General features: G+C 50.3%; 1 protein-coding gene across 1 annotated transcript in view; it reads right to left on the reverse strand.

The window, feature by feature from the left end:
• Window positions 1–385: 385 nt before the first annotated feature.
• Window positions 386–14,017, reverse strand: part of LOC306918162 (brefeldin A-inhibited guanine nucleotide-exchange protein 3-like) — a 29,082-nt gene continuing 15,450 nt past the window's right edge. The window contains exons 7-9 of the mRNA XM_079531044.1: window positions 10,396–10,702; window positions 1,329–1,457; window positions 386–909 (exon numbers count right to left, since the gene is read on the reverse strand). Of these exons, the coding sequence (XP_079387170.1) occupies window positions 718–909; window positions 1,329–1,457; window positions 10,396–10,702 (628 nt within the window). The 3' untranslated portion in view covers window positions 386–717. The remainder of the gene's footprint in view (window positions 910–1,328; window positions 1,458–10,395; window positions 10,703–14,017) is intronic.

Consider the following 14,017-nt stretch of genomic DNA (forward strand, 5'->3'; position numbering starts at 1 on the left):
GACCCCCAGAATTATCTGCATTTGGCCACGGACCCCCATCTGAAAATATGTTGTTCCAGGGACCTCCTCCCAGAAGCAAAGATTTGAGTTAAAAGCGTTCGCTCTGAAAGAATATATATTCAAAGCTTCGCGCCACATTTTCACGATTTTTCAAAAATAGCAGATGAGCTTGTAGATCTGCTATTTTTTCAGTAGCTAAATTACAACATAATGCTTAAAACACCAAAAGGGGTTCCCGTCCTGAATGGGTTTATTATGTCCAACCACAGTAAGTCAAACTAAACATAAAATATGACACTTAAATACAATATATAGTTGACCGAGGTGCACCCCAGGGCTCTGTACTTGATCCCAACCTTCCCCCCCCCCCCCCCCCTGACCCCAGAATAGGACGGTAGGGTCTAAGTGGTTAACCAATCAAAACCCTCCATCGTTTTCCTCGTGTCTCGTAAACGGACCGATCAGATCACATGATGTCATAGTCAGCCAATCACAATCTCTTATCGGTCACCTCCATCAGCCAATGGGAACGTTGCGTTGCGTCGGCTTCATTGGTCTCAAACCAATGAAGTCCCGACGCATTGATGACATCACTTGACGTCGATGATGTCACAGGGGCCGGCCAATCGGAGCCGTAAAATTTGGCGCTCGGATTTGGGTTTAACGTCCCGCCGCGTCGACGGACCAATCACGTCGCCGCGTCGTGTGGCGCTGTCATCAAACGGCGATGTCGTAGAGACGTCCCACGCGGGCCAGCCAATCGCTGAGCGCCTGGCGCACGCGGGCGTCCGTCACGTGACAGGTCAGCTGACTCAGGCAGGGGAACAGGATTGGCTGCAGCGACAGGAAGCAGGAGTCTGACATCATCAGGATGTGGTTGAGTACCGTGAGGATCATGCTGGTCCACGCCTGTAATAGATTACATCATAAATTACTGTAATAGATTACATCATCGATTACATCATATTACTGTCTCGTCGTCATGAAAGGGGGCGGGGCTGCGACATCACACTAGTAAGACTAGTCAGCGCTGAAACAACAGAGCTTCTTAATATGGCACGGTTGAGAAGCAGGAGTTCAACTATATTAATCTGCTGTCAGTGAGGTCAGAGGTCAGATGTAGAGTTGCTGTCCGGCTCCATATATGGAGATCTAAGGGTTTGATGAGGTCAGATCAACATGTGGAATGTCAGAACAGGTCATCTCCATATATGGAGATCTAAGGGTTTGATGAGGGGGAGGTCACTGTTTGTCACATTATGCTGTACTCGTGGGACTGGGGATGCACGCACACACGCACGCACGCACGCACGCACGCACACACACACCTGTATGTGTGCCTGGGTGTCTCTCAGGGAGATGTTGTGGCTGACGTGGCTAGCGGGTCGGCGCAGTAGTTCCGGTCCGGCGCTCACAGAGTGTCTGAGAGGAGGTCCGCTCACGCCCTCTAGCAGCACCTAGTGGACAGAGGAGGAACCACCACACTATTATACACCTCCTAGTGACCAGAGGAGGAACAACCACACTATTATACACCTAGTGGCCAGAGGAACAACCACACTATTATACACCTAGTGGCCAGAGGAGGAACAACCACACTATTATACACCTAGTGGCCAGAGGAGGAACAACCACACTATTATACACCTCCTAGTGACCAGAGGAGGAACAACCACACTATTATACACCTAGTGGCCAGAGGAACAACCACACTATTATACACCTAGTGGCCAGAGGAGGAACAACCACACTATTATACACCTAGTGGCCAGAGGAGGAACAACCACACTATTATACACCTAGTGGCCAGAGGAGGAACAACCACACTATTATACACCTAGTGGCCAGAGGAGGAACAACCACACTATTATACACCTAGTGGCCAGAGGAGGAACAACCACACTATTATACACCTAGTGGCCAGAGGAGGAACAACCACACTATTATACACCTAGTGGCAGGAGGAGGAACAACCACACTATTATACACCTAGTGGCCAGAGGAGGAACAACCACACTATTATACACCTAGTGGCCAGAGGAGGAAAAACCACACTATTATACATCTAGTGGCCAGAGGAGGAGGAACCACACTATTATACACATAGTGGCCAGAGGAGGAACAACCACACTATTATACACCAGGTGGCCAGAGGAGGAACAACCACACTATTATACACCTAGTGGCCAGAGGAGGAACAACCACACTATTATACACCTAGTGGCCAGAGGAGGAACAACCACACTATTATACATCTAGTGGCCAGAGGAGGAACAACCACACTATTATACACCTAGTGGCCAGAGGAGGAACAACCACACTATTATACACCTAGTGGCCAGAGGAGGAACAACCACACTATTATACACCTAGTGGCCAGAGGAGGAACAACCACACTATTATACATCTAGTGGCCAGAGGAGGAACAACCACACTATTATACACCTAGTGGCCAGAGGAGGAACAACAACACTATTATACACCTAGTGGCCAGAGGAGGAACAACCACACTATTATACACCTAGTGGCCAGAGGAGGAACAACCACACTATTATACACCTAGTGGCCAGAGGAGGAACAACCACACTATTATACACCTAGTGGCCAGAGGAGGAACAACAACACTATTATACACCTAGTGGCCAGAGGAGGAACAACCACACTATTATACACCTAGTGGCCAGAGGAGGAACAACCACACTATTATACACCTAGTGGCCAGAGGAGGAACAACCACACTATTATACACCTAGTGGCCAGAGGAGGAACAACCACACTATTATACACCTAGTGGCCAGAGGAGGAACAACCACACTATTATACACCTAGTGGCCAGAGGAGGAACAACCACACTATTATACATCTAGTGGCCAGAGGAGGAACAACCACACTATTATACACCTAGTGGCAGGAGGAGGAACAACCACACTATTATACACCTAGTGGCCAGAGGAGGAACAACCACACTATTATACACCTAGTGGCCAGAGGAGGAACAACCACACTATTATACATCTAGTGGCCAGAGGAGGAGGAACCACACTATTATACACATAGTGGCCAGAGGAGGAGGAACCACACTATTATACACATAGTGGCCAGAGGAGGAACAGCCACACTATTATACACCTAGTGGCCAGAGGAGGAACAACCACACTATTATACACCTAGTGGCCAGAGGAGGAACAACCACACTATTATACATCTAGTGGCCAGAGGAGGAACAACCACACTATTATACACCTAGTGGCCAGAGGAGGAACAACCACACTATTATACACCTAGTGGCCAGAGGAGGAACAACCACACTATTATACACCTAGTGGCCAGAGGAGGAACAACCACACTATTATACATCTAGTGGCCAGAGGAGGAACAACCACACTATTATACACCTAGTGGCCAGAGGAGGAACAACAACACTATTATACACCTAGTGGCCAGAGGAGGAACAACCACACTATTATACACCTAGTGGCCAGAGGAGGAACAACCACACTATTATACACCTAGTGGCCAGAGGAGGAACAACCACACTATTATACACCTAGTGGCCAGAGGAGGAACAACAACACTATTATACACCTAGTGGCCAGAGGAGGAACAACCACACTATTATACATCTAGTGGCCAGAGGAGGAACAACCACACTATTATACACCTAGTGGCCAGAGGAGGAACAACAACACTATTATACATCTAGTGGCCAGAGGAGGAACAACCACACTATTATACACCTAGTGGCCAGAGGAGGAACAACCACACTATTATACACCTAGTGGCCAGAGGAGGAACAACAACACTATTATACATCTAGTGGCCAGAGGAGGAACAACCACACTATTATACACCTAGTGGCCAGAGGAGGAACAACCACACTATTATACACCTAGTGGCCAGAGGAGGAACAACCACACTATTATACACCTAGTGGCCAGAGTATTATACACCTAGTGGCCAGAGGAGGAACAACCACACTATTATACATCTAGTGGCCAGAGGAGGAACAACCACACTATTATACACCTAGTGGCCAGAGGAGGAACAACCACACTATTATACACCTAGTGGCCAGAGGAGGAACAACCACACTATTATACACCTAGTGGCCAGAGGAGGAACAACCACACTATTATACACCTAGTGGCCAGAGGAGGAACAACCACACTATTATACACCTAGTGGCCAGAGGAGGAACAACCACACTATTATACACCTAGTGGCCAGAGGAGGAACAACAACACTATTATACACCTAGTGACCAGAGGAGGAACAACCACACTATTATACATCTAGTGGCCAGAGGTGGAACAACCACACTATTATACACCTCCTAGTGGCCAGAGGAGGAACAACCACACTATTATACACCTAGTGGCCAGAGGAGGAATAACAACACTATTATACACCTAGTGGCCAGAGGAGGAACAACCACACTATTATACACCTAGTGGCCAGAGGAGGAACAACCACACTATTATACACCTAGTGGCCAGAGGAGGAACAACCAAACTATTATACACATAGTGGCCAGAGGAGGAACAACCACACTATTATACACCTAGTGGCCAGAGGAGGAACAACCACACTATTATACACCTAGTGGCCAGATGAGGAACAACAACACTATTATACACCTAGTGGCCAGAGGAGGAACAACCACACTATTATACACCTAGTGGCCAGAGGAGGAACAACCACACTATTATACACCTAGTGGCCAGAGGAGGAACAACCACACTATTATACACCTAGTGGCCAGAGGAGGAACAACCACACTATTATACACCCCCTAGTGGCCAGAGGAGGAACAACCACACTATTATACACCTAGTGGCCAGAGGAGGAACAACCACACTATTATACACCTAGTGGCCAGAGGAGGAACAACCACACTATTATACATCTAGTGGCCAGAGGAGGAACAACCACACTATTATACACCTCCTAGTGCCCAGAGGAGGAACAACCACACTATTATACACCTAGTGGCCAGAGGAGGAATAACACTATTATACACCTAGTGGCCAGAGGAGGAACAACCACACTATTATACACCTAGTGGCCAGAGGAGGAACAACCACACTATTATACATCTAGTGGCCAGAGGAGGAACAACCACACTATTATACACCTAGTGGCCAGAGGAGGAACAACCACACTATTATACACCTAGTGGCCAGAGGAGGAACAACCACACTATTATACACCTAGTGGCCAGAGGAGGAATAACAACACTATTATACACCTCCTAGTGGCCAGAGGAGGAACAACCACACTATTATACACCTAGTGGCCAGAGGAGGAACAACCACACTATTATACACCTAGTGGCCAGAGGAGGAACAACCACACTATTATACACCTAGTGGCCAGAGGAGGAACAACCACACTATTATACACCTAGTGGCCAGAGGAGGAATAACAACACTATTATACACCTCCTAGTGGCCAGAGGAGGAACAACCACACTATTATACACCTAGTGGCCAGAGGAGGAACAACCACACTATTATACACCTAGTGGCCAGAGGAGGAACAACCACACTATTATACACCTAGTGGCCAGAGGAGGAACAACCACACTATTATACACCCCCTAGTGGCCAGAGGAAGAACAACCACACTATGATATACCTAGTGAGCAGAGGAGGAACAACCACACTATTATACACCTAGTGGCCAGAGGAGGAACAACCACACTATTATACACCTAGTGGCCAGAGGAGGAACAACCACACTATTATACACCTAGTGGCCAGAGTATTATACACCTAGTGGCCAGAGGAGGAACAACCACACTATTATACATCTAGTGGCCAGAGGAGGAACAACCACACTATTATACACCTAGTGGCCAGAGGAGGAACAACCACACTATTATACACCTAGTGGCCAGAGGAACAACCACACTATTATACACCTAGTGGCCAGAGGAGGAACAACCACACTATTATACACCTAGTGGCCAGAGGAGGAACAACCACACTATTATACACCTAGTGGCCAGAGGAGGAACAACCACACTATTATACACCTAGTGGCCAGAGGAGGAACAACAACACTATTATACACCTAGTGACCAGAGGAGGAACAACCACACTATTATACATCTAGTGGCCAGAGGTGGAACAACCACACTATTATACACCTCCTAGTGGCCAGAGGAGGAACAACCACACTATTATACACCTAGTGGCCAGAGGAGGAATAACAACACTATTATACACCTAGTGGCCAGAGGAGGAACAACCACACTATTATACACCTAGTGGCCAGAGGAGGAACAACCACACTATTATACACCTAGTGGCCAGAGGAGGAACAACCAAACTATTATACACATAGTGGCCAGAGGAGGAACAACCACACTATTATACACCTAGTGGCCAGAGGAGGAACAACCACACTATTATACACCTAGTGGCCAGATGAGGAACAACAACACTATTATACACCTAGTGGCCAGAGGAGGAACAACCACACTATTATACACCTAGTGGCCAGAGGAGGAACAACCACACTATTATACACCTAGTGGCCAGAGGAGGAACAACCACACTATTATACACCTAGTGGCCAGAGGAGGAACAACCACACTATTATACACCTAGTGGCCAGAGGAGGAACAACCACACTATTATACACCTAGTGGCCAGAGGAGGAACAACCACACTATTATACATCTAGTGGCCAGAGGAGGAACAACCACACTATTATACACCTCCTAGTGCCCAGAGGAGGAACAACCACACTATTATACACCTAGTGGCCAGAGGAGGAATAACACTATTATACACCTAGTGGCCAGAGGAGGAACAACCACACTATTATACACCTAGTGGCCAGAGGAGGAACAACCACACTATTATACATCTAGTGGCCAGAGGAGGAACAACCACACTATTATACACCTAGTGGCCAGAGGAGGAACAACCACACTATTATACACCTAGTGGCCAGAGGAGGAACAACCACACTATTATACACCTAGTGGCCAGAGGAGGAATAACAACACTATTATACACCTCCTAGTGGCCAGAGGAGGAACAACCACACTATTATACACCTAGTGGCCAGAGGAGGAACAACCACACTATTATACACCTAGTGGCCAGAGGAGGAACAACCACACTATTATACACCTAGTGGCCAGAGGAGGAACAACCACACTATTATACACCTAGTGGCCAGAGGAGGAATAACAACACTATGATACACCTCCTAGTGGCCAGAGGAGGAACAACCACACTATTATACACCTAGTGGCCAGAGGAGGAACAACCACACTATTATACACCTAGTGGCCAGAGGAGGAACAACCACACTATTATACACCTAGTGGCCAGAGGAGGAACAACCACACTATTATACACCCCCTAGTGGCCAGAGGAAGAACAACCACACTATGATATACCTAGTGGCCAGAGGAGGAACAACCACACTATTATACACCCCCTAGTGGCCAGAGGAGGAACCACCACACTATTATACACCTAGTGGCCAGAGGAGGAACAACCACACTATTATACATCTAGTGGCCAGAGGAGGAACAACCACACTATTATACACCTCCTAGTGCCCAGAGGAGGAACAACCACACTATTATACACCTAGTGGCCAGAGGAGGAATAACAACACTATTATACACCTAGTGGCCAGAGGAGGAACAACCACACTATTATACACCTAGTGGCCAGAGGAGGAACAACCACACTATTATACATCTAGTGGCCAGAGGAGGAACAACCACACTATTATACACCTAGTGGCCAGAGGAGGAACAACAGCACTATTATACACCTAGTGGCCAGAGGAGGAACAACCACACTATTATACACCTAGTGGCCAGAGGAGGAATAACAACACTATTATACACCTCCTAGTGGCCAGAGGAGGAACAACCACACTATTATACATCTAGTGGCCAGAGGAGGAACAACCACACTATTATACACCTAGTGGCCAGAGGAGGAACAACAACACTATTATACACCTAGTGGCCAGAGGAGGAACAACCACACTATTATACACCTAGTGGCCAGAGGAGGAACAACCACACTATTATACACCTAGTGGCCAGAGGAGGAATAACAACACTATTATACACCTCCTAGTGGCCAGAGGAGGAACAACCACACTATTATACACCTAGTGGCCAGAGGAACAACCACACTATTATACACCTAGTGGCCAGAGGAGGAACAACCACACTATTATACACCTAGTGGCCAGAGGAGGAACAACCACACTATTATACACCTAGTGGCCAGAGGAGGAATAACAGCACTATTATACACCTCCTAGTGGCCAGAGGAGGAACAACCACACTATTATACACCTAGTGGCCAGAGGAGGAACAACCACACTATTATACACCTAGTGGCCAGAGGAGGAACAACCACACTATTATACACCTAGTGGCCAGAGGAGGAACAACCACACTATTATACACCTAGTGGCCAGAGGAGGAACAACCACACTATTATACACCTAGTGGCCAGAGGAGGAACAACCACACTATTATACACCCCCTAGTGGCCAGAGGAGGAACAACACTACCATGGAGGTTTCATTATACAGGCTGTCCACAGTATTTTTACAATGTTAAAATGTAATTACAATTGATAAATTATATAGTATAGATTTGTGGCTATGGGATGGTAGCTGGGGCTATGGGATGGTAGCTGGGGCTATGAGATAGTAGCTGGGGCTATGGGATGATGGGTGGGGCTATGGGATGGTAGCTGGGGCTATGGGATGGTAGCTGGGGCTATGAGATAGTAGCTGGGGCTATTGGATGATAGCTGGGGCTATGGGATGGTAGCTGGGGCTATGGGATGGTAGCTGTGGCTATGGGATGATAGCTGGGGCTATGGGATGGTAGCTGGGGCTATGGGATAGTAGCTGGGGCTATGGGATGATAGGTGGGGCTATGGGATGGTAGCTGGGGCTATGGGATGGTAGCTGGGGCTATGGGATGGTAGCTGGGGCTATGTGATAGTAGCTGGGGCTATGAGATAGTAGCTGGGGCTATGGGATGGTAGCTGGGGCTATGAGATAGTAGCTGGGGCTATGGAATGGTAGCTGGGGCTATGGGATAGTAGCTGGGGCTATGAGATAGTAGCTGGGGCTATGGGATAGTAGCTGGGGCTATGGGATAGTAGCTGAGGCTATGACATAGTAGCTGGGGCTATGGGGTGGTAGCTGGGGCTATGGGATGGTAGCTGGGGCTATGGGAGAGTAGCTGGGGCTATGGGAGAGTAGCTGGGGCTATGTTAAAGATATTGTGTATGGAACAAAGATACGGGATCAGATTACTGAACTAAAGCAAAAGATAACAATCCAACATTTTATCTTCTGTATAATCTGGCTTTCGTTCAAATGTTTCTACCACTAACTGCTCTTACAAAATGACAAATGATATATTCTCTTCTTTTGACAAAGGTCATTTAACTGGTGCTATTTGTATTTGATGAGGATACGCTACAGGCAACATGGCAACCATTGATGAGGCTACGCTACAGCCAACAGGGCAACCAATGATGAGGCTACGCTACAGCCAACATGGCAAACATTGATGAGGATACGCTACAGCCAACAGGGCAACCATTGATGAGGATACGCTACAGCCAACATGGCAACCATTGATGAGGCTACGGTACAGCCAACATGGCAACCATTGATGAGGCTACGCTACAGCCAACATGGCAACCATTGATGAGGCTACGCTACAGGCAACATGGCAACCATTGATGAGGATACGCTACAGCCAACATGGCAACCATTGATGAGGCTACGCTACAGGCAACATGGCAACCATTGATGAGGATACGCTACAGCCAACATGGCAACCATTGATGAGGCTACGCTACAGCCAACATGGCAACCATTGATGAGGCTACGCTACAGCCAACATGGCAACCATTGATGAGGCTACGCTACAGCCAACATGGCAACCATTGATGAGGCTACGCTACAGCCAACAGGGCAACCATTGATGAGGCTACGCTACAGCCAACATGGCAACCATTGATGAGGCTACGCTACAGCCAACATGGCAACCATTGATGAGGCTACGCTAAAGCCAACATGGCAACCATTGATGAGGCTACGCTACAGCCAACATGGCAACCATTGATGAGGCTACGCTACAGCCAACATGGCAACCATTGATGAGGCTACGCTACAGCCAACATGGCAACCATTGATGAGGCTACGCTACAGCCAACATGGCAACCATTGATGAGGCTACGCTAAAGCCAACATGGCAACCATTGATGAGGCTACGCTACAGCCAACATGGCAACCATTGATGAGGCTACGCTACAGCCAACATGGCAACCATTGATGAGGCTACGCTACAGCCAACATGGCAACCATCGATTGACCCACCTGGGGTCTCTGCAGAGGCCGGTGCTGCTGGGGGTCCGAGGAGGAGGAGGAGGGCGACCCCTGGTGGTGGCAGCCCTGCTCCTTCATGTAGAGGTTGATGTGTTTCTGCTGCGGGGGAGGGGGAGTGGGAGGTGTCTTCCTGCGCTGCTTGTAGTCGGCCACCAGGCGGCTCAGTGAGCGCTCTGTGGCCATGCTGTACAGCCGGTTCCCTGCACTCTCCCACCACTCCCTGCGCCGCCCCCCCCCGGGACCTGGAGCACATCTACTTCCTGTTCCTGATCTACTTCCTGTTCCACTTCCTGGTGCACTGCAGAGAGACAGAGAGAGAACATTTAGACCTGAATCCAGATTCTACAAATGCCTTCTAAATCCTGACAGTTTTCTGAAACGCTCATGTTTCTATGTCAGTGGTTCTCACAGGGTTAAACCCTATGTTTCTATGTCAGTGGTTCTCACAGGGTTAAACCCTATTTTTCTATGTCAGTGGTTCTCACAGGGTTAAACCATATGTTTCTATGTCAGTGGTTCTCACAGGGTTAAACCTTATGTTTCTATATCAGCGGTTCTCACAGGGTTAAACCCTATGTTTCTATGTCAGTGGTTCTCACAGGGTTAAACCTCATGTTTCTATATCAGTGGTTCTCACAGGGTTAAACCCTATGTTTCTATGTCAGTGGTTCTCACAGGGTTAAACCCTATGTTTCTATGTCAGTGGTTCTCACAGGGTTAAACCTCATGTTTCTATATCAGTGGTTCTCACAGGGTTAAACCCTATGTTTCTATGTCAGTGGTTCTCACAGGGTTAAACCCTATGTTTCTATGTCAGTGGTTCTCACAGGGTTAAACCCTATGTTTCTATGTCAGTGGTTCTCACAGGGTTAAACCTCATGTTTCTATATCAGTGGTTCTCACAGGGTTAAACCTCATGTTTCTATATCAGTGGTTCTCACAGGGTTAAACCCTATGTTTCTATGTCAGTGGTTCTCACAGGGTTAAACCCTATGTTTCTATATCAGTGGTTCTCACAGGGTTAAACCTCATGTTTCTATATCAGTGGTTCTCACAGGGTTAAACCTCATGTTTCTATATCAGCGGTTCTCACAGGGTTAAACCTCATGTTTCTATATCAGCGGTTCTCAAACATTTTCATGTCAAGGACCCCCAAACATATATGTATTTGGCCGCCGACCCCAATCTGAAAATATGTTGTTCCAAATATGTTGTTCCAGGGGACCCCGCCTGTGGAGCGACGCTCCCGGCCTGTGGAACGACGCTCCCGGCCTGTGGAGCGACGCTCCCAGCCTGTGGAGCGGTGCTCCCAGCCTGTGGAGCGATGCTCCCAGCCTGTGGAGCGGCGCTCCCAGCCTGTGGAGCGACGCTCCCAGCCTGTGGAGCGGCGCTCCCAGCCTGTGGAGCGATGCTCCCAGCCTGTGGAGCGACGCTCCCAGCCTGTGGAGCAACGCTCCCAGCCTGTGGAGCGACGCTCCCAGCCTGTGGAGCGGTGCTCCCACCCTGTGGAGCGACGCTCCCGGCCTGTGGAGCGACGCTCCCGGCCTGTGGAGCGACGCTCCCGGCCTGTGGAGCGGTGCTCCCAGCCTGTGGAGCGGTGCTCCCACCCTGTGGAGCGGTGCTCCCAGCCTGTGGAGCGGTGCTCCCAGCCTGTGGAGCGATGCTCCCACCCTGTGGAGCGACGCTCCCAGCCTGTGGAGCGGCGCTCCCAGCCTGTAGAGCGATGCTCCCAGCCTGTAGAGCGGTGCTCCCAGCCTGTAGAGCGGTGCTCCCAGCCTGTGGAGCGATGCTCCCAGCCTGTGGAGCGATGCTCCCAGCCTGTGGAGCGGTGCTCCCAGCCTGTGGAGCGGTGCTCCCAGCCTGTGGAGCGATGCTCCCAGCCTGTGGAGCGGTGCTCCCAGCCTGTGGAGCGGTGCTCCCAGCCTGTGGAGCGGTGCTCCCAGCCTGTGGAGCGATGCTCCCAGCCTGTGGAGCGGTGCTCCCACCCTGTGGAGCGACGCTCCCGGCCTGTGGAGCGACGCTCCCGGCCTGTGGAGCGACGCTCCCGGCCTGTGGAGCGGTGCTCCCAGCCTGTGGAGCGGTGCTCCCAGCCTGTGGAGCGGTGCTCCCACCCTGTGGAGCGGTGCTCCCAGGCTGTGGAGCGACGCTCCCGGCCTGTGGAGCGATGCGGTGCTCCCAGGCTGTGGAGCGATGCGGTGCTCCCAGGCTGTGGAGCGATGCGGTGCTCCCAGCCTGTGGAGCGATGCGGTGCTCCCAGCCTGTGGAGCGACGCTCCCACCCTGTGGAGCGACGCGTGGAGCGGTGCTCCCAGCCTGTGGAGCGACGCTCCCAGCCTGTGGAGCGGTGCTCCCGGCCTGTGGAGCGGTGCTCCCGGCCTGTGGAGCGGTGCTCCCGGCCTGTGGAGCGGTGCTCCCGGCCTGTGGAGCGGTGCTCCCGGCCTGTGGAGCGGTGCTCCCGGCCTGTGGAGCGACGCTCCCGGCCTGTGGAGCGGTGCTCCCAGCCTGTGGAGCGACGCTCCCGGCCTGTGGAGCGGTGCTCCCACCCTGTGGAGCGACGCTCCCAGCCTGTGGAGCAGTGCTCCCACCCTGTGGAGCGACGCTCCCAGCCTGTGGAGCGGTGCTCCCAGCCTGTGGAGCGGTGCTCCCACCCTGTGGAGCGACGCTCCCAGCCTGTGGAGCAGTGCTCCCAGCCTGTGGAGCGGTGCTCCCGGCCTGTGGAGCGGTGCTCCCGGCCTGTGGAGCGACGCTCCCGGCCTGTGGAGCGACGCTCCCGGCCTGTGGAGCGACGCTCCCAGCCTGTGGAGCGACGCTCCCAGCCTGTGGAGCGGTGCTCCCAGCCTGTGGAGCGGTGCTCCCAGCCTGTGGAGCGGTGCTCCCAGCCTGTGGAGCGGTGCTCCCAGCCTGTGGAGCGGCGCTCCCGGCCTGTGGAGCGGCGCTCCCGGCCTGTGGAGCCCCTGCAGCACGTTCACGGAGGTGGACGGACGTTCAGTCAGTGACGTCATGTGCGTAACGTTGCGTCAACCCAGAGACACCGAGTTATAATAATAACCCACTAACCCAACCCTAGACACTGAGTTATAATAATAACCCACTAACCCAACCCTAGACACTGAGTTATAATAATAACCCACTAACCCAACCCTAGACACTGAGTTATAATAATAACCCACTAACCCAACCCAGAGACACTGAGTTATAATAATAACCCACTAACCCAACCCTAGACACTGAGTTATAATAATAACCCACTAACCCAACCTAGAGACACTGAGTTATAATAATAACCCACTAACCCAACCCTAGACACTGAGTTATAATAATAACCCACTAACCCAACCCTAGACACTGAGTTATAATAATAACCCACTAACCCAACCCTAGACACTGAGTTATAATAATAACCCACTAACCCAACCCAGAGACACTGAGTTATAATAATAACCCACTAACCCAACCCTAGACACTGAGTTATAATAATAACCCACTAACCCAACCCTAGACACTGAGTTATAATAATAACCCACTAACCCAACCCTAGACACTGAGTTATAATAATAACCCACTAACCCAACCCTAGACACTGAGTTATAATAATAACCCACTAACCCAACCCT

The sequence above is a fragment of the Electrona antarctica genome (assembly GCF_951216825.1).
Source record: "Electrona antarctica genome assembly, contig: scaffold_874, whole genome shotgun sequence".
In the NCBI taxonomy this organism is placed as follows: domain Eukaryota; kingdom Metazoa; phylum Chordata; class Actinopteri; order Myctophiformes; family Myctophidae; genus Electrona; species Electrona antarctica.